This window comes from Solea solea, chromosome 6 (genome assembly GCF_958295425.1).
Source record: "Solea solea chromosome 6, fSolSol10.1, whole genome shotgun sequence".
NCBI lineage: Eukaryota > Metazoa > Chordata > Actinopteri > Pleuronectiformes > Soleidae > Solea > Solea solea.
This window is the reverse complement of record NC_081139.1, coordinates 16,071,238-16,090,176: the sequence shown is the minus strand read 5'-3', so window position 1 is coordinate 16,090,176 and position 18,939 is coordinate 16,071,238. Positions and strand designations below refer to the sequence as shown.

Here is an 18,939-nt window from a genome sequence, read left to right as displayed (position 1 = left end):
CAAAGGCATTACTCTTCTGTTTACCACAGACTGGCCGTGTGTCCTGCAGCATTTCCAATTTGTCTGAGTGACACAAGGTAAGGTTGCAAATGTGAGCCTGCAATTTTCCACAGCTTTTTCCAGTTTAAAGTTGTGTTCTTCTCACTCAGTGTAAAGCCTCCCCCAGCTTGCTGTTCCTGAAAGGGAAACAAAACATGGCAGGGGGCGGGACGTGTGCTGTGGCTGGTAATCCCCCTCAAACATACATTATTGTTGTGAAACCCCTGAATTCTCTGTGCATATTTGTTCTGATAACACAAATGTTAGGGGTGAGACCAAATAACCCCCAGTCCCTAGAAACATCTTTACGGTTAAACTCTGCGTTTGACCTCAGCACCACCAGTGTGTGAGAATACAGATGCAGAATGTCTATTGATGACATCGTTTACGTAAGCACCAGACACACACACGCACAAACGTGTGCAAACACTCACTAGTGCCCTTTATCTCCTTGTGTGTCGTTGCCATGGCAGCTGTACACAGAGGCTACCGCTTGTCACCATCCCCCTTCCTTTGTCATGCCAACTGTTGTCCCCTTTGTCTGAATTAAGGGCGAGTGATTGCTCTTCTTTTAATCACTACCAGGGTTTGGGGGCATTAATCCATCCAGAGGAGATATTGGAGAGAGGAGGACAGATTTAGGAAGGATGAAGCTTTTAGTTTGATCAGATGTTAAAGGTTGATGCTGATGATGGAGGTCTATCAGTATTTGTAGTTAGAGTGTAAATGTTGGGAGCAGGTGGAATGGACACATAGCTTTATTGTCAACCTGATTTGGAAAAAGCCTTGCACTCGTCAAAGTGGCCAACAAACTACAGGTATAAACAATGCTGTGTTAAATTTCTCGCTGGTCTCTACCAGTGGCTAAATGGTCTGTATTTATATAGCACGTTTCTGATGACCACACCAAGCTGCTTTACACTACAGTTTTGCCATTCAGCCCAATTTCATACAGCACATTTTCCATCACTCATCTTTCATACCCACACACGCGCTGCTAGCCTAGTCGACAGGAGCAACATGGGGTCAAAAACTGGTTCCGCCTTTCAGACAGTTCCTCCAATCATCATGCAGAAGCCCAGGGTCTGCACCCACCCACGGCTCCAGAGAAGCTGAGTTTCTGTGGAAGTGACATTTTTAGCTGCAAAACAACTTTTCTGTGCCATCCCATAGAGAACAGTTAAAGCTGAGCTTCAAGTGGTTTCAAGTAATCTGTCATCTGTGATAAACAGTCGATTCTGAATTAACTAGTGACGCGTTCTCCTGTAATTGCGTTCTAGCGATATCATTTTTTTTACGATATCATCATGGTTTGGCCCATTTTTGTACCTCAGCATTATGTGAGCAAGTTCTGCATCTGCAGTGGCTGTGCCTTCAGTGCACATGCCGCACGCACAAACTGAAGAGTACATGGTTTTGATTTGATACTGTACATGTACCCTCCTAGTTTATCTTTGTAATGATGGTTATAACAGGAGGTGCAGGGCCCCAGTGTGATTTCTGCTCGGGCCAAAGATGTCATTTGTCACTTTATGATTTGACTGAGACATGCTGAGGTGTCATCACTCCTCTCCTCTTCCTCTCCTACAATATGGCAAACAGTCTGTATTTATATAACACTTATCTTCTCTTGCAAACATGCGAAGCAATTTGCGGTTTTGCCATTTACATGCTCTCATATACACTGTACATCCATTCAGCACATCTATATACAGTAAATGAAGTATTGCTGAGGTAGACGTTCTAAAGAAATGATCCAGAATGGGAATATATAAATAAACATGAAGAATTTCATCAGTTGTTATATATTCTGTTGATTATTTCAAGTGATCTAATTGCCGTGAGTGAACTGTAGTCTCGTCTTGAAGTCTCTGAATGACACCATGTTTGAATTTAAATGGCATGGTGACCATTGTGATTTCCTAAAATTGCTTCCCATTTCCATGGCAGGTTAAAACAAATATCCTCTGACTATTCCGTTTCAGCCTCTTTTAGCCCTTTGTTTTGCTTTTCCAACTCATCAAAGAGCAACAATTACCTTTATGGTGAAGCTTTGCGCAGCTAAATGTTTGTTGAATTCATAATAGACCGGCATTTTTGCTTCACAGCGGCTTCACCTGCAACATCACGTCAAAACAACAAAACATTCAGACAATGACGCTGCGAAAAGCCCTGCTGATACTTCCAGTGAGGATATCAATAGCAACTTGATGAGTCAGCTGCGGAACCAAATGCAATGTATTGTAATCCCATCACTCGGCCACTTTGTTCACCACGCTGGAGTTCAGCTCAGGGTCGTCTGAGGTACTTGACACAGATGTTCTCTTTCATCAGAATACGTTCGACTTGTGCAATCACAGAGGTTAGCACTGTTGGTCTGCAATCCTTGTTGATTTGCACATGGAATTTTTTGTTTACATATCTACGATATTTGAAGCAGCAGGTCTCATACTTTTATGTATCTCTTTGAATAGTTGGTTTCTTAGACCTTGACCTAAACTACATCCATTTAAAGTTATTGGCTTTAAACAACTTGCACCTGTGGTCCAATTTGGCTTTCCTCAATATATTTTTCATAACCAGTCTACAGTTAGTGCTCCTCAATGATTGTTTTTATTGTCTTTGTATTTATAGCTTTTATGTTCCTACTCTCATGTGGCTTATTATTTAGATATATATTCATCTCCTTTTGTGGAGACAACCAGACCAGCTGTACACTTCATTTACTCAGACCTGAAGGATTATTAAGAGCTATTTCTCCAATCCAAACGATTTTTAAATGCTTTGTCTACTTTCTTCTTGTGTCATGTTGCCTTCACTTAGACACATAAACACCTTAGATTCATTAGAACTCTAAGAACATAATTTTTTTTTGGTAGATTTTTTTAAAACTCAGGTGTATTATTTGTTTCTCACATTCCGATAGCCATCAATAAATAAAGTTGTGGAAAACAAGATACTTGATAATTTGACGTCTATTGCCGTTGCAAAGCAGTAACGCACATGACCAATCGCTGTATTTACACCACATGGAGTCATTGTCTGGCCTTCCTGTTACTAACCGAATTGTGTGCTACTTTTATTTATTAAGTGATTCAGTCGATTTTTCCTCCCAGTGCTCACTTCTACACTGTGCTTCTAACAGTTGTCAGGCAGTGTGTGTTCACACTGTATGTTTGAAAGAATGGGAAATATTGGCTGAATTTTTTTTCAGCATCGGTCCCTGGTAGCATTTCCAGATTTGCTCAGTTCCCAAACTAAGACCCTGTTCAGTCCTGGTATTGACTGTTTGCAAGAACAAAATTATGTTTCTAACAAGTCTGATTAAACAGATGTGTCTGAGTGACACACAGAGAGAAATACAGATGAGCTTGAGTGAATCAAAGCCCTGGTTACGCTGCTGTAACAAGAAATAAGAAACAAAGAAATTATAACAATCACTGTTAATATTGTGGCAGTAGCTATAAATAAATGAACGCATGATCTCTGATTAGTGAAATTTCTATTTTTCTCCTTCCGCTGAGGAGGTAGTCTTGAATGCGTCTTGAGGGACTGTGTATATGCAGCTCGAGGATGTGGACATGGATCAGATCAAATCTGAGGGTGTATTTAGGGCGGATTAGGATTGTTCAGATGTACGTAGCACGATCTGGATGTGATCAGATCGCTCGGGATGGATGTTAATACAAGGTGTAAACAGGGTCTAAAGCTGTTTTGTTTTTTGATTTCACTAGTTTGGGTTCTTTGTTTTTGGACTGCCTGACCTTTTCTCTGCATATGTCTTTGTTCCTACCACAGTTGTTACAAGCTCATGCAGCAAACTTGCCAAAGCTCCAGGAGCCTTGCACAAAGAGGTTTACACTTCTTTTTATTGTACCTTATATTTGTTTCCCCTCGAGCACAAATGGCCATTAAAAACTGAACAGGTTTTTTATAGAATCAAATATCTTGTTTTGTCTGTGCATTTACAGAACAATATATATGGCAAATTATGGTCATGCATGGTCAAACAAACCACTGTTAACTTGTTGCATATGTTGATTTTGTTGACTGACCATCCACCCTGACATCTCTTTGTAGACTTGCCTTTAGCTCTTGATGGACAAAATCACAATTGTTACAGCTGCAGCTTTAACAGACATTTTGGCCATTGACTGACCTCTTCTTCTAAAAGCTGTCGTCTCTCATTAGTGCACAGTCTCAGTTCACGCGACACGACTCAGTGAAACGCTGTGCATCCTACACACTGGGCTGTCATGTGATCGTGAGTCTTTGTAATCACTGTGAGTTGATATTACATGAGGCAGCAGGGATGGACACACACACACACACACTACATTTCACCAGGAAGAGTCGCCGTCTGATATCTCTCACCACAAAAACACATGTAAGAAGCGACACATGAAATGATGCGCTCAGTTTAGTTCTGACGGGGATTTATAATCCCTGTCATCATGTTTTCTTTTTAAATGTTGGATTCCAACTTGTCTTTCCCACTGGTGTTAAGCTTTCACTCGTCATCACCTGGTTCTGAACTCTGATTGGCTGGGTTGGCTTGACATCCAATTAGCCACTTGTTGCTAAAATTCTTTGAGCTGACTTAGCTGATTGAACTAAACTTTAGTCCACTACAGTCCCATGAAAATTATTTTCAGAAGGATTATACGAGAATTTCTGCCTGTTGACATCCTAGTCTACTGAAATAATTCATGAGGAGAAAACTGCTGTTGGAGTTGGGGGCTTTGCTCAGGGTCTCTCAGTGACTCACTCAAAATTTGCTGAACAAAAACAGAAAAAAAGAACCTCAGTGCTGTAGAGCAGCAGAGCAGATGATCTGAGTTCAGTCGGTAGAAAAAGTGGCTCAGATGGAATTCAGAGGAACATGGTTTTCGGAACGCAAAAGGGGTTTCTGGCTCAACAGGGAACTAAATATCTTGTCGAAGTGTTTTAATGCACTGAGCAGAGAGACCACCCTCAGCAGCATGAGTTTCATTTTAACATTTTTATCCTTTGTTTGTCCTCTGACCTGGTCCACATTGAGTCGCTTCACGCCACAGACTGTGTGCACGACAACCACATTTCAATCATGTGTGTCATATGCATATGTTTTGCAAACATAGCTCTCGATACAGGCCGTGTATGGACGTGTCGCTTATGTGTAACATTCAGACAACCTGCCAAAACACAGAGGACATATACACTAATGTGACTGCACAGATTGTACATGCTAAATTCACGCCTACTCTGCATGAGCTATAAATTCATGTGCATTATTTTCTATTCCTCGTCTATGGTCTGTACTGTCGCACATACAGATTTATTTATTTTTTTAATATATAATCTTGTTATTCAGCAAAATAAAGCAAAAAAAAAGGAGGCTTTTTTCAGTTGAGAGGTTGTCATCTTATGCATCTGCATATACTGCACAATGTACAGAGCTTTCACAAAACTAAACCCCCACTCCCCCAGTACAGGTCCACTAAGCAACAACATGCAGTCAAGTATCTAGCAAGTATATATACAGTAGCAACCAAACCAACAAAAACAATGACAGGGTGTTAGTCAGGATGGCTGATTGTAATGTTTGTATCGTCGGCATGACCAGAAGCATCTGTCTTCGTTAAGAAATAACAGCCACGATTTAGTTCTTCTGCAATGCCTTTTTTCTTGGACCATCTTCATTCAATGATGAAAACACATGCAGCTTCTCGAAGAAGCAGTAGCAGTAACAAACCTGCGCAGGAGTGGCTGCACATAAAGTAGCCATGTGTTTCCTCTGTGACGTGCAGCCAATATGGCCGAAAAAACAATAAAAGCGCTGGAATGTGGTATCACCACACCCTGACTAGGAATCAGTTCAAATAACCCAAATTCAGTACTGTGATTTGAAGCATGGAGTGGCTTCTTTGTGATTTCAACTTATATATATATATATATATATATATATATATATATATATATATAGATATAGATATATATAGATATTGTAAAAAAAAAATAATGTTTTTTTCTTTGTTTACCAGACTTGTTGCTGGTTTTCTCATGGCTGGTCACATATCGGTGGCTAATTTCCAGGAATTAGACTCGAACAACCATTCTGTCCTGTCATCATCAGTCAGTCAGAACATTTCAAGATTTCATTCAGTAATGGTATTCTTGTAAATCTGGGACATTTGAACCTGCTAATAAATCTGTTAATCCCCCTTAGGGAAATTATTTCTCTGCATTTGACCCATCCTAGAATTAGGAGCATTGGGTTGCCACACTGAGTAGCACCCGGGGAGCAATGGTGGTTGGGTACCTTGCTCAGGTGTACCCAGCCCTTTTGACCTGGTGGGGCTTGAACCGGCGACCCTCCAGTTACAAGCCAAGTTCCCTTTCCACCTGGCCACAGGCTGCCTAATAGTGTTAAAAGGCAATTAACGCCATTCCCAGTGACATCACAAAGTGTTATAATAAATAGAATAAAATCAGATGCAATACAAATTATTAATCCCATTTAAACCTGGGAATAAACAGTCTTTTTTTGGACCAGTAAGAATGGAGTATAATTCTCAGTTTCACCACATTCACTTGATTCACACCAGATATTCAACACAGTGATGGGTTATTTCATTGTTATCTAATTGTATTTATGCTGCAACAAGTATACTGTAAATCAGCCTTCTTCATTTCTGTATCACATCTGTGGCACATATCATGAGAGAGAGAGAGATGCCGGCCAGGAGTCAGCATTAATTCAAACATGCTCCTCAGTCAGTGGTAACAGCAGGGGTGGCTGTTCTAGCAAGATGTTAATGCAGCCCTTGGGAGAAAAATCAATAGCAGTGACAGACAGGTTGGGGCGAGTAGGTGGACGGGGGCAGACCTGTGTACATGCACAGTCATTTTTATTTATTTATTTGTTCATCGCATCCTGCAACAAAAAGTGTGGTGGGTATTTGCTGTTTTACCTCACGTATGTTAGAAAGGAGAAGCCTATATCTTTAAAGTTTCACTCAAACGTTGAAGACCCCCCCCCCACACACACACACACTGCCCCCATGTACAAAAACATACTGAATTTGAAATATGTATGTTGTATTTCATTGGAAAAGTAATGCGTGCAGGAAGTCTGAGAATTGAGAAAACTCAAAATACATTTTTACACAATTCTGCAAATTGGCAAAGTAAGTCTTCTTTTAATTTCCGTGTCATACAGACATCTTCAGAGCCCAAGCCGCCTGACTTTTAATGAGAGCTCTGAGACTGCATTTCCCGAGCAAAGATATTCAGCATGCCCTTCTCCCCAGAGCTTCACCAGCAGCATATTTTTTACTTAATACCTCTGCTAATACAAGAACAGTTTGCTCTACTGGCTTGTTCTGGTTCATGTCTTAATTATTTTTAAAGGTTAAACTTTAATGTAACCCCTACATTTGGTTGTTTTCTTTCAAAAATAAATTAAGCACAGTGTAATCTCTATTTTAAACACAATAATTACACCCTTTAAATTGAAAGGGCTTTGCAGCCTTGAACACAATTAAGTCTTCTCTGGCTCCATCCTGCAATCATCATTCCATCTTTATACTCAGCCTTGACCTCATAACCATAACCTCATCTCACAAGTGAAACATTTTCTCTGCATTTAGGTGCAAACCGCTTCAATTTAACAGATAATAAAACACATCCAGAAAAGTGGCGGGAAGGTCAGGTGATTGTTCAACTGGTTAATGATCAGATGAACATGGACACAGGGACAAAGTCTGGGGACATCTGGTGGGTGGATGAAGAATGACAGGCCTGAAGAAGATGGCTTGATACAAGCAGGCCTGGACCACTGGTGGAACTGGGAAATAGATTGAGAACGTCTCTGTGTGAAGACCTGGGGCTTTGACAATAGATGCTTTTGTGGCTACATAGTTTTACTGAACTGTTGGGGGTAATGCCCCTTTTTTGACACATCAAGTTTTCACTCCATTCGCTCCAATAAAATCGCTTGCTGTTTGGAGAAAATTTAAATACTTACTTTTTTCTGTTTACAATCTTTATTTTATACATATTCTTCACCAGGTGCATGACTTTTAGTAGCAGATTGTCAATGTCATGCCTGTTAATGTTGGCAGTGAATTATGAGGACAGGTGAATGAATGACGAGGACAGGTGAATGAATGACGAGGACAGGTGAATGATGAGTACAGGTGATGAATGATGAGGACAGGTGGTGAATATTGAGGACAGATGAATGATGAGGACAGGTAAATTGGCACTAATTAAGGTCCCTGAGTGCGTGACATTTGTGACCTTTGACCCATTTTGACTGATACATTATGTGTTGAGATATTTTATTTTGTCAGCACTATAATTTGTAAAGGTTTGCCTTTAATTAAAAACAATTAATGTGAGATTTGTGTCGCCTTGTCCTTTTTGAACGACACAAGAAAGAACCCCAACCTTAAAAAAATCACTGTTAATTAACTAATTTTAAATAAGTTACTTTTTTACTTTAACTTCAGTACATTTTTAGACTAATAGTTTTGCTTGTAAAATGTTATCAAAAAGGTGTTACTTTTACTTGAATAGAATATTTCAGTACTGTTTTCACCTGTGATGAACAGTCACATTAACTAAAGAATAATCAAATATGTATGCCCATCCCTGTAATGTTGTAATCTGCCCCCCCCCCTCCCCTCACACACACACAATACTCATGGAGTGGTGTGACAACAGTGCCATTGACTTGTTCCACCTCCTTTGTAATCACCAAGCAGGGCTGCAGAGAAATTGTGTAGCCAGGGGCAGAGCTGCTGATGAGTTCCACATGATTCTCACATTGATTCCTGCTCTCGGTGCCACTGGCCTCCGTTAGAAGCAAGGCTTCACAAGGCTGACTGGAAAGTGAATATATTGACAGGTGTAAGCAATAACATTGCCCAGAGGGAATTGTCTCTGTGATTAAGGGTTACTTACAGCCATGGAGGACAATGCACTTTAATGAAAAAAAAATAAACCTCATCAATTCAAACTGTGTGAAAGTTTTTAGTTTTTAGTTTTTTTTTTAAATGAACACACATCTCAGAAACACAAAATGATTTACAATCGTAATTCACAGTGAGCTGCTAAACGTTTAATCCCTCTTGTGTGTCCAGGCTTTTCAAGGGAGTTTGGGCAAAATGCAAATGGGACCAAACAAGACCAACTCTTTACCCTACCCTCAAACCGGAGCCCATAGTAGTGGTTCCCAAACCTTGGGTCATGACCCACCAAAAATTATTCATCACAAAATGAGCTTAATATGTGTTCTTTTTTTTTTTTTCTTTTTTTAGCTTTGGTCTCAGAAAATGTAGTTGCCATTTTTATTGATTTCATTTCAAAACATACTGCATATATTTTCTAGCTGGACAACCCCGATGAGCAGGCGGCACAGATCAGAAGGGAGCTGGATGGACGACTGCAAATGGCAGACCACATCACTCGAGTAAGTACAGGATATATGGATGAGTGGGTGGATGGATAGGTGGAGCAGTTCATTAGGTCTCAAGATTATGCAATGCCATCATTTATCTTGTCTTTTAATTCTATTTCTCATCTTGGTTTGTCAATGTAATTACCGTATGACTCATTTCCATGTGTGTGCCATTATTGCCCTTAATTACGATTTGATCGGAGAGTTGTACTCTTTATGGACTTGATCTAATCAAAGAATTGCACTAAAATACATGAGGCTGCCATATCCTTTATTTTATTGACTTTGATTAGTGTCTTCCTCTGAGTTGTTTGAATGTCTGCTTGCTACTATAAATTGTATGCTCCTGCTTCCCTTGTGTGCCTTGTTGTCAGTATTGCTTTGGTTCATGTACAATAACTCACATTTTTAGTTTACAAAGTCCCCCCCTTTTCAATTTCATACAGTGTCATTAATTACACCTGTGATGTTTCTGTAGTGTAAGATAATGTATAATGGGGGAAATGTAACATTCACCTTACTGCGACAAAGCCAATTAAAAAAGGTGTTTGGTACACACACATTTAAAAGTAAACAGTGTGGGAGTTTAGAAGCACAGATTGACAACCGTCTTCTACCGCTTTATCCTCCACATGAGGGTCGCAGTGTGCCACTCTCATCTGACATAGGGACAGTTTGCCAATCCATCACAGGGACACATACATAGACAAACAACCATCCAATTTACCTAATCCCCATACTCCATGCAGAAATGTCCTTGTTCTGTTTAGTGTCCTTTAAACATTGTGGTAAATTGAATGTATTCTTCATGGGTTTTTGTTTTCTTTGGACATGCGTCGCTCCTCAGTGAATTGCCTTTCTTCCTGTTTCTTCCAGCATGGCGGAAGGTTCCCAAAGTTCCCCACCAGGGAGATGGAGGCCATGTTCATCGAAGAGCTGCGCTCCTCTGTCAACCTGCTGATGGCCAACCTGGAGAGCATGCCCGTGTCCAAGGGAGGAGAGTTCAAGCTGCAGAAGCTGAAACGAGGCCACAACACGTCCATCATGGACATGGGTCAGGAGGACGAGAACACGTTGTCCAAATCTGACGTGGTGCTGTCTTTCACTCTGGAGGTTGGTGGAAAACTGATAATAAGAGCTAATTTGGTTCTGAGTACTTACTATATGTGGATACTTCACTTTACATTAGTGTACTATAACAACATGATGTAATTGTCATAGGGAGGTTGTATTATGTTACTTCTGTCTTATTTTGAATGGTAATAATAATAAGAGATAATATTACACTCATGTTATTTCATAAGTGATGTCCAGGTATTTAGTGTTGTACCTCCACATGAACATGTTAATTCAAATTGATAATTACCATTATGTAAAGTTGAAATTCATCCTGCCTATGGTACCACACACATTACTAGTCTTATTGCCAAGTTATTACTGGGTGATTCCTCTTAAAATAAGAAATATTATCATTATTTTACTACAATATTACCATTACAATACTATTACCATATTGTTACTGTAATGTAAAGTGTTACCATTACTCCTCTTTTTTAATGATGTCTCTCTTCGCTGTGTGACACACACTGATTCGTGTTCCACAGAGGATGTGCGTGAAAGAGAAAACCGTGATCAATCGTGTATGAATGTAGTATATATATTAATATTTCAGGGGTTGTGCAGTACTGACAGTGAGTCACAGCTTAGTGCTCAGCTTTAAGGTGCATCCACTTGGGAGCATGGTTGTGTGAGGCAGATACATATTACAATCTGCCGATTAGAATTTCATGGGCGTTGGAGATGTTGAGGTACAAGACGAAGCAGAATATGCTGTAAAAATTGTTGCTTGAGTTACGATGGTGAAGGTAAAATTCTATATCGAAGAGCAAACCTGTGCAGTGAAGCAAATACAGGAGAGCTGTCATCTATTTGCCTGGTTCTCATCAGTCCAAAGGTTTTATTCTGCATCTTTTTGTGACAGGACCTGTCTGATTTGAAAATGTTGTAAGTGACAAGTCTGGGGTTTTGGAGTGTTGGTGTATGTTGTACTTACACAGTCAGTCTTAAATATTTTTTGCTGTAAGTATGAGATGATGAAACGGGCTGGAAGTGATATGAACAGGACTACGTTTTGTGCTTTCTATTTCTATTCCATGATGGGTTTTTTCAGTTGACTTAACGCTCCAGTGTGAAACATCTGTTGCCCCCACAAAGAAGTAATTACCAAAACTCTGCTGGAATCCCCCACCACACACACACATTTCCAGGGTCTGCTATAGTGAGAAACAAAGATAGGCTCAATCAGTATTCAGTGATTGAACTCATTTAACAATATATTGTGAAAGTTCATTATGTCTTCTGATTGAACTTAGTTTTTTGGTTCACTTTTTAGAAACGAGAGTAAGTTTTCCTTTACCTTGTTAACAAGTTTCGGCGTGTATCTTCGGCCTTCCTCAGAACTGTCACCTGATGTTAGGTGGCGACGTGCCTTATTAGCTGATAAGGCACGGCGTGAGCTTCCTGTCAAATATGATTGGTGGATCACGCCTCCTGATCACGATCATCCCCCGCCCCCCAGGACAACGCTCCAGGTGCAGCATATACGCTATTTGACAGTGTGAATGTAACATAATAAACATCCATTCACACACTAAAAATATGTTCTCTCTATTAGACAGCATTTTCCAACAGTAAGTTTGTAAACCACTCGCTCCCACACACTTCAGTCCAAAATTGAATGTAGGTGTTACAATTGAATCAGCTTTTATACTTTTAACGTTTAAGCTCATACAGAATATGTGGACTGCTGAACGGGGATGTGCTACCTTTGATATATTACTTGGATTGTTTTTTGAATATGTTGGACCTTTTGTAGCTTAAATCCATTCAAGTAATAATTTGCTAGAAATTCTTTTTTATTGCCACCAAGCTGGAGTTTCATATGCAAAATACATGAAAAAAAGAACCCAACGTGTTATAATGGCTCAAAAAAATCACAACACTCTTCTACCATTAACTTAGGTGGTGAAGTGTTATGTGTTACACACATAATTAGGTGACAAAAGTTCCCTTAGCAGTTCGGTTAGTTCAGGGAAGCTGAGTGATTTAGATATAACAGGCATGTTTTTTGTCTCCTGGATATAATTGGCCTACAGATTGTCATATTTACACTCCTGTTTTTCCTCAAGAACCGTGTTGGTTTTTCAGGATTAGCGTGGGGACTTGCTAATGAGATGACACATATCTCCCAGGACTTCTTCTGACTGACGGAACTCTTGGAAGTCTGACTTAATTGGCTGACAGGTGGAGCCAGAGGAAACTGACAGATGAATCCTCCTAAAAAAAAACATGCATGATAAATCACCTGTCCACTACCTGTGCCGAGCCTCTGTGGGCGTTTATGCTCCACAAAGATCTGATCAAGCATAAACCATAGCGCTGTGATTATCTCACCAGATTTGTAGCATCCCAGAGAAACAGGGCACCTTTCCATCTCCTCCAGTATGAGAAATACTTTGTGGGTGAGGTGGGAGAAATTCTATCTTTTGTACAATGAATGCATTCTTTTGCCCGGCAGCACCGGCCCACAGTTTATGTCTCTAGCTCCTGTAAACGCTCAGGAGACATTTACGCAAGACAGGCTTCAGTTTCAAATCAAATCTATCTTGAATTATGGCTAGTTGGAATTTAAGTGAACAGATCTGAAACTGAAACGAAAGGTAGTCTGTGTCACAGCTGACAGGCTGCACATGTCTAAATTCTGTTTTTACACTCAACTTCCAGCAGCTATTTTTTTGTGCTGAACAAATCAGAAACGTTAGAGTGTTGTTGTCAAAGTTTCTTAAACACTGGAATAAGAAACTGCACTTAAACCAGGGTTAGTGTGTTAGTTATCCTTGGCTGAAATTCAGTTGCTTCTGTCGTCAACTTTCTCTCCGCCATATTTTAAAGCATCTCCACTGCACACTCTTGTTTTTCTTCTCCGCTGACATTTTTGAGAGGAAGGTTGGGAAGGTTTTTAGGTTCGTTAATGTTCGGCATTTCTTATTATAGCTGCAGCGTGCTGTGTTTCGAATAACTCTTTTGGCAACCCTGTCAAAGAGCTACAAGCTCCATTTCCCTCTCCCTGTCACTGTGGCTCTACCTGCGATGTGTGGATAAATCAAACTATTGCGCTAAACAACCAGCAGGCAACACATTTGTGGATTAATCAGTCTGCGGGTTTGAGTGTGCTTTGATTAATACAAGTGAATACAACAGAGCTTTTTGTGAGGTCAGTTTTCATGCGTTAAGAATTACATTTAAATGCTTTCGCTGTTCCCTGCAGCTCTTCAGGCAAATTCTGAACTGTAGAGTCAAACAGGGTGACGGTGGCGTCTGTTGTTACTCATTCGGAAAGAACCACAACTGATTTCTTTTGCTTGATTGCTTGCTCTCTACAGATGTTCTGTAATTGCGCAAAAGCTGTTTTCAAATCCTCCCTTGTTTTTAATGAACAGCACAATACAGTTTAAATGGTTTTTCAATGGCATGGTTGACGTGACATTTCACAGCACAGCTTTATGGAACATTTAGACAAATTAGATGATTAAATACAAAAATAAGCAACAAATAATAAAAGTGAAGTGTTACTTTTGATTAGCAATCATTGCTTGTGAGAAGTGTAAAATTCCTCATATTTGTGGTATTCCAGTGACACATGCTTTGTTTGTGTTAATAATCCTGGTGTATTTAGCCAAAGTCCTTGGCACTGAATTAAAACCATTATTTCCCCATCTACTCACACAATACTGTCACCATCTGGTCATCTACTAAATAGCTTTCCCAGCCTGTTCCTCGCTAACCCTGACAAACTGTAATTTTGAAGGCCAACAACCTTTAATCATGCAACAGTTATAGTTCATCACTGATAATAACTACAATGTTTGCTTTATTCCTTTTTTTAAATTTCCTCTTGTTTTCTGAGTTGCTGTTCAAACTCCACCTGTGTGTGTTGCAGGTGGTGATCATGGAGGTCCAGGGTCTGAAGTCACTGGCTCCAAACAGGATTGTTTACTGCACGATGGAGGTGGAGGGAGGACATAAACTGCAAACAGACCAGGCTGAGGCCTCCAAGCCCACGTGAGTGCAATACGGATACATACACACGCACACACTCGTGCCCAAAGATGATGGCTGTGAACTCTGAGACAGGATTTATTGCACTTGCTCACATTGGATCCACAGCAGCAAACATGTGGAGCCTTAGTTTTATGACATCTTCTCAAATCATAAGAAAGCTTGTCTCTGTGTTGATGATTGCAGGTGTATGCAGAAGTTTTTCCCAATCCTGATTCAAATGAAACACCTGATTTTAAATGAATGGGTCATGATCAGGCTTTTGCAGAACCTAATGAGGAGCTGATTCAGGTCTGTTGGACAAGGGAAGCATCTTAAACATGCAGGGAAGTGGTCAGTGAGGACCAGGATTGAGAAACACTTAGTACATAATAAACATGTATTCTCTGCAGTATCAAAGGTGATAGCTCACTGCACACCCAAATGGCTTCACTGAGTTTTATGTGTGAGGTTCACTCCCTTATCTGTGATATGTTAATGTTAAACATGTCTTTCTCTCTGTAACATTGACATTATAATGTTTGGAACAGGTGCTGGTGTTTGTTATTTTCATTTAGGGAATTCACAATCACTTAAATCCAATGGAGCCGCATGAATATGAGGAAGCCACAAGTGGTGGTTTTTCACCTTTGATCCTTGATGCTTTTGTTCCCGCAACAGTACCTGGATGTTGTTTTGGCTGTCGGGGATATTTTGGTTTTATTCTCTACAGGGTTTAAGCTCAGGAGGTGAACATTTCATTTCATGATTCATTGAGGTAACAAAGCCTTTTCATTATTTCTCAATGTTTCAATGTAAGATGTGACACCACGGGTCACACTGTGTTTCCATGGCAGCGACTAATTGTCTCATCTCACACTTCCTGTTTGTCTGATTCACTCTCAACGGTTACTGTTTAAGAGTTCAAGCTGTTTTATTAGTACTGTAGGGGGAAGTTGTGAGGGAAATGGCTAACATGTATGACCACATACAGGCTGAATACACTGAAATATCTTATTTTTAAACCCTGGTGAGGGTTTAAAACTTATGTGGCCCAAAAAAACTGCTTCAGCTCACGAACTACGTTGACTCAATGACCAGGTTTTTCAGGCAGATGCCAGGACTCATTGGGCTCTAGTGGTGACAGAATGGTTCAGGGAGCATGACTCATCATTTTCACACATGAACTCGCCACCACAGAGTCCAAGCTTCCACCCCATTGAGAATTTCTGGGATGTGTGAAGAAGACTAAACAGAGCTCTCCCATCAACAAACACAAGTGGTAACTGTGGACTAAAATAAATGTTGACTAAGCTTATCGAAGTGATATGGTAATCAAAGCCGGTCCAAATTTTTGGGATTTTAGGACTTATTGCTTATTTTGCCTATCTCATAAAGTGTAAAAATGCGCAAATATTATCTTTGCAAAGAGTCACATTAGTACCGAAAGCAGGTACATGGTTTACTAGTTTTGTAAAGCCAGAGAAATGTAAAGCTTCAGATGAAACCTCACAGTCTAAGAGGAGGCTTGTGTGAGTAAAATACTTCATTTAGATTGGAGGTAGTGTAACGACAAACACTAAAATATCAGAAATGCTGAATGACCAAACTAAACTAAGGACGGCGATCCAGTAGAATGTAGTGTTAGAGATAAAATACACTTTCGTAAATGCCAGTCCATTGTTATTCTAAATACACTGTAAATATGTTAAATTGCTTTTACTTTTGCAGTTTGTAATGTTCACAACAACATTAATTTTACAACCAAAGTAGTCCTCAGTGATAAACTCATCCTGGTTCTGTGATCATGTAAAGGCAGCAGACAAAGTGCTGTGGAGCCCATCTAATCGCACATCCCTCAGAGAATTGCAGGAATTTTGCAGCGTCTCTGTCTAATTCACTGCTGGCTACTGAAGCAGTTGATGTGTTATTATGAGTCCCTGTGGGAACATTACAGGGGCATTTTGTTCTCTGCTTTACGTCGGCTAATAGCATAGGATTACCACATTATAATAATAAGGAAATGATTTTATTTGTTGCTCTCACCTCAGTGTCCTTTTTGAGTCTACCTCACTTATGTGACTGAGCCTGAATCGCCACAACAACAGGCCTCACATTAACTTTTCTGCGAACACGAGCTGTGCTGTATATTACATCTTATTTTACCACTAGGGGGTCCTTGAAAGAAATGGAACTGTAATGTCATAATTAGCTTTTATTGTGTTGTATTCCCAAAATAGGTGATGGCAAAAAACATATATAAGCTTCGAGACGAGGCAAGTTGACCCTGTTGCTATGGCTGTAGTTTTTCTAAGCTTTTCTTAGCTAGAATCCTGTGGAGGTCTCTCATGCGACACACGATAGGAAATGTGTTCAATGAAAGCAGTTTGATTTAGTCACCACTGCTATAGAAATGAGATAAGTGCAGCTATATTTGGGTTTCATGTCGGTGCATACAGGAAAGTCCGCACTGACTGTGTCTCATTACCTCATTCACTCTCTGCAAAAGAATCTGAACTTAGATAAAAACATAACATAGATAAAAAACTTCTATGACTCAGGCCACTGTGATGATAAATGCACATATATATATATATATACATCTATATGAAGCCATTATTTTGCACATAGCAACCAATTAAAGTGCTTTTACGGCGTCATCTTCACGCCCATATCACTGGCTCTGTACCTCCTGAGCATGATGTTGTGGGGATCCATGATAAATAACAGTCACAGACAATATCATCTCTCTTTCTGTGTGTGTGTGTGTGTGTGTGTAGTTGGGGTACCCAGGGTGACTTCACCACCACTCAGCCATTACCTGCCGTCAAAGTGAAGCTGTTTACGGAGAGCACAGGAGTGTTGGCTCTGGAGGATAAGGAGCTGGGCAGGGTAAGAAATGACTTCATTTACTTCAGTATATCACACATACAGTAAATCACACACGTTACTGATGTGTTGTCACTCCCAGGTTGTGCTCCACCCGACACCCAACAGTCCCAAGCAGTCCGAGCTCCACAAGATGTCCGTGTCTAAAGGCTGTCCGGACAGTGACCTCAAGATCAAACTGGCCATTCGAATGGACAAACCACAAAACATGAAGCATTGTGGGTAAGTGGGAGTAGGATTTTGCCTTTGTGACCCTAAATGTTGTGAAATTAGATCCGTTTTCAGAGGCGTTTGTATCTCTGTGGTTCTGTACCCACTCATTTGAATGCCTGTTTCAATAAGAGGTGTTGGTTTCTTTCTGCTATGACACGGACATTTTCATCTTAATACTGAAGCTTGTACTGAATTATACATTGATGTAAAATCACAGAATTGATGTAGAATTCAGATACTGTTGTTTAACAGCGTCTTTGACTTCAAACATAGTCTTCCCTGTGAACTACATGTGAAACTTGTATGCACTCACACATGCACACTTAAATGCACTCTCATCCTAATTAAACTATAATTACAACAGAGGCAAGATGTCGAACAACATTTGAGCCTGTTAAACTCTGATCTAGACAGGTGGAGGTTGGGTGGTGGCAGCTGTGTGAGGCAGTATTGCTGTTGCAAGAAATGAGTGAGGGAGGAGTGTTATTTTAATGGACCGCCTGTGATTGGAGCATGACTTGAGCCTCTTTCACCCTAATATTGGTGGGTACACTCGCGATTTTTAAACCCGACTGTATCTGCCAATTTAAGCTGAAACTTGCACTTACAGTGCAGATGAAGAAGGAATTCACACATTTATACCCAAGTGCAGTACAGAGTTTTTTGACTCAGGGGTTTGACAACAGTGTTTGTTTCAACCAGCAGGACCTCTCTATATATCTCTATACACTGTGTAATAATATATTACCCAAAATATGTTGCTTTGCTACCATCTTGTGGTTCCTAGTTGTTACTACATATAATCTAAACTACAGAATCCGCCAACAGTAAATCACAAGGTGGACTTCCTGCAACATTTTATAGTGATGCGTGAAGATGAAGACGCATCACATGGCAATTTGAATGTTCTTTGTTGTGATGATCTACCAAGTGAGCATGTTGAATTAGTGAATGCATTAAGATAAAGCACGGCTGTGTTTTTATACACATTGTCAAAGACGCACATCCTGCTTTGCAGCATTGATCCTCTGTGTGTAGCTGTCAGAAGCTGTACCCGTCCCTCTGAGATGCCCACTCAGGCTTTCTGCACCATCAAATAACTGGTTCCACTCTCTGCACAGCACTGAGGCGGAACCTTTGTGTGTCGCCTTGTGGATGCTGGTTTTTATACAGGACATTAGGCAGAAACAGCTCTGGGAGGGACTGCTGGGAAAGACTGATGTAGGCTCATCACTGATAAACCCACAGCGAGGCTG

General features: G+C 40.3%; 1 protein-coding gene across 3 annotated transcripts in view; it reads left to right on the top strand.

Annotated features, from left to right (window-relative positions):
- Positions 1-18,939, top strand: part of cadpsa (Ca2+-dependent activator protein for secretion a) — a 126,500-nt gene that overhangs the window by 39,973 nt on the left and 67,588 nt on the right. For all 3 annotated transcript variants that reach the window (XM_058631681.1, XM_058631680.1, XM_058631679.1), the window contains exons 4-8: positions 9,416-9,496; positions 10,361-10,597; positions 14,484-14,605; positions 17,362-17,473; positions 17,553-17,692. In XM_058631681.1, coding sequence (XP_058487664.1) covers positions 9,416-9,496; positions 10,361-10,597; positions 14,484-14,605; positions 17,362-17,473; positions 17,553-17,692 — 692 coding nt within the window. The remainder of the gene's footprint in view (positions 1-9,415; positions 9,497-10,360; positions 10,598-14,483; positions 14,606-17,361; positions 17,474-17,552; positions 17,693-18,939) is intronic.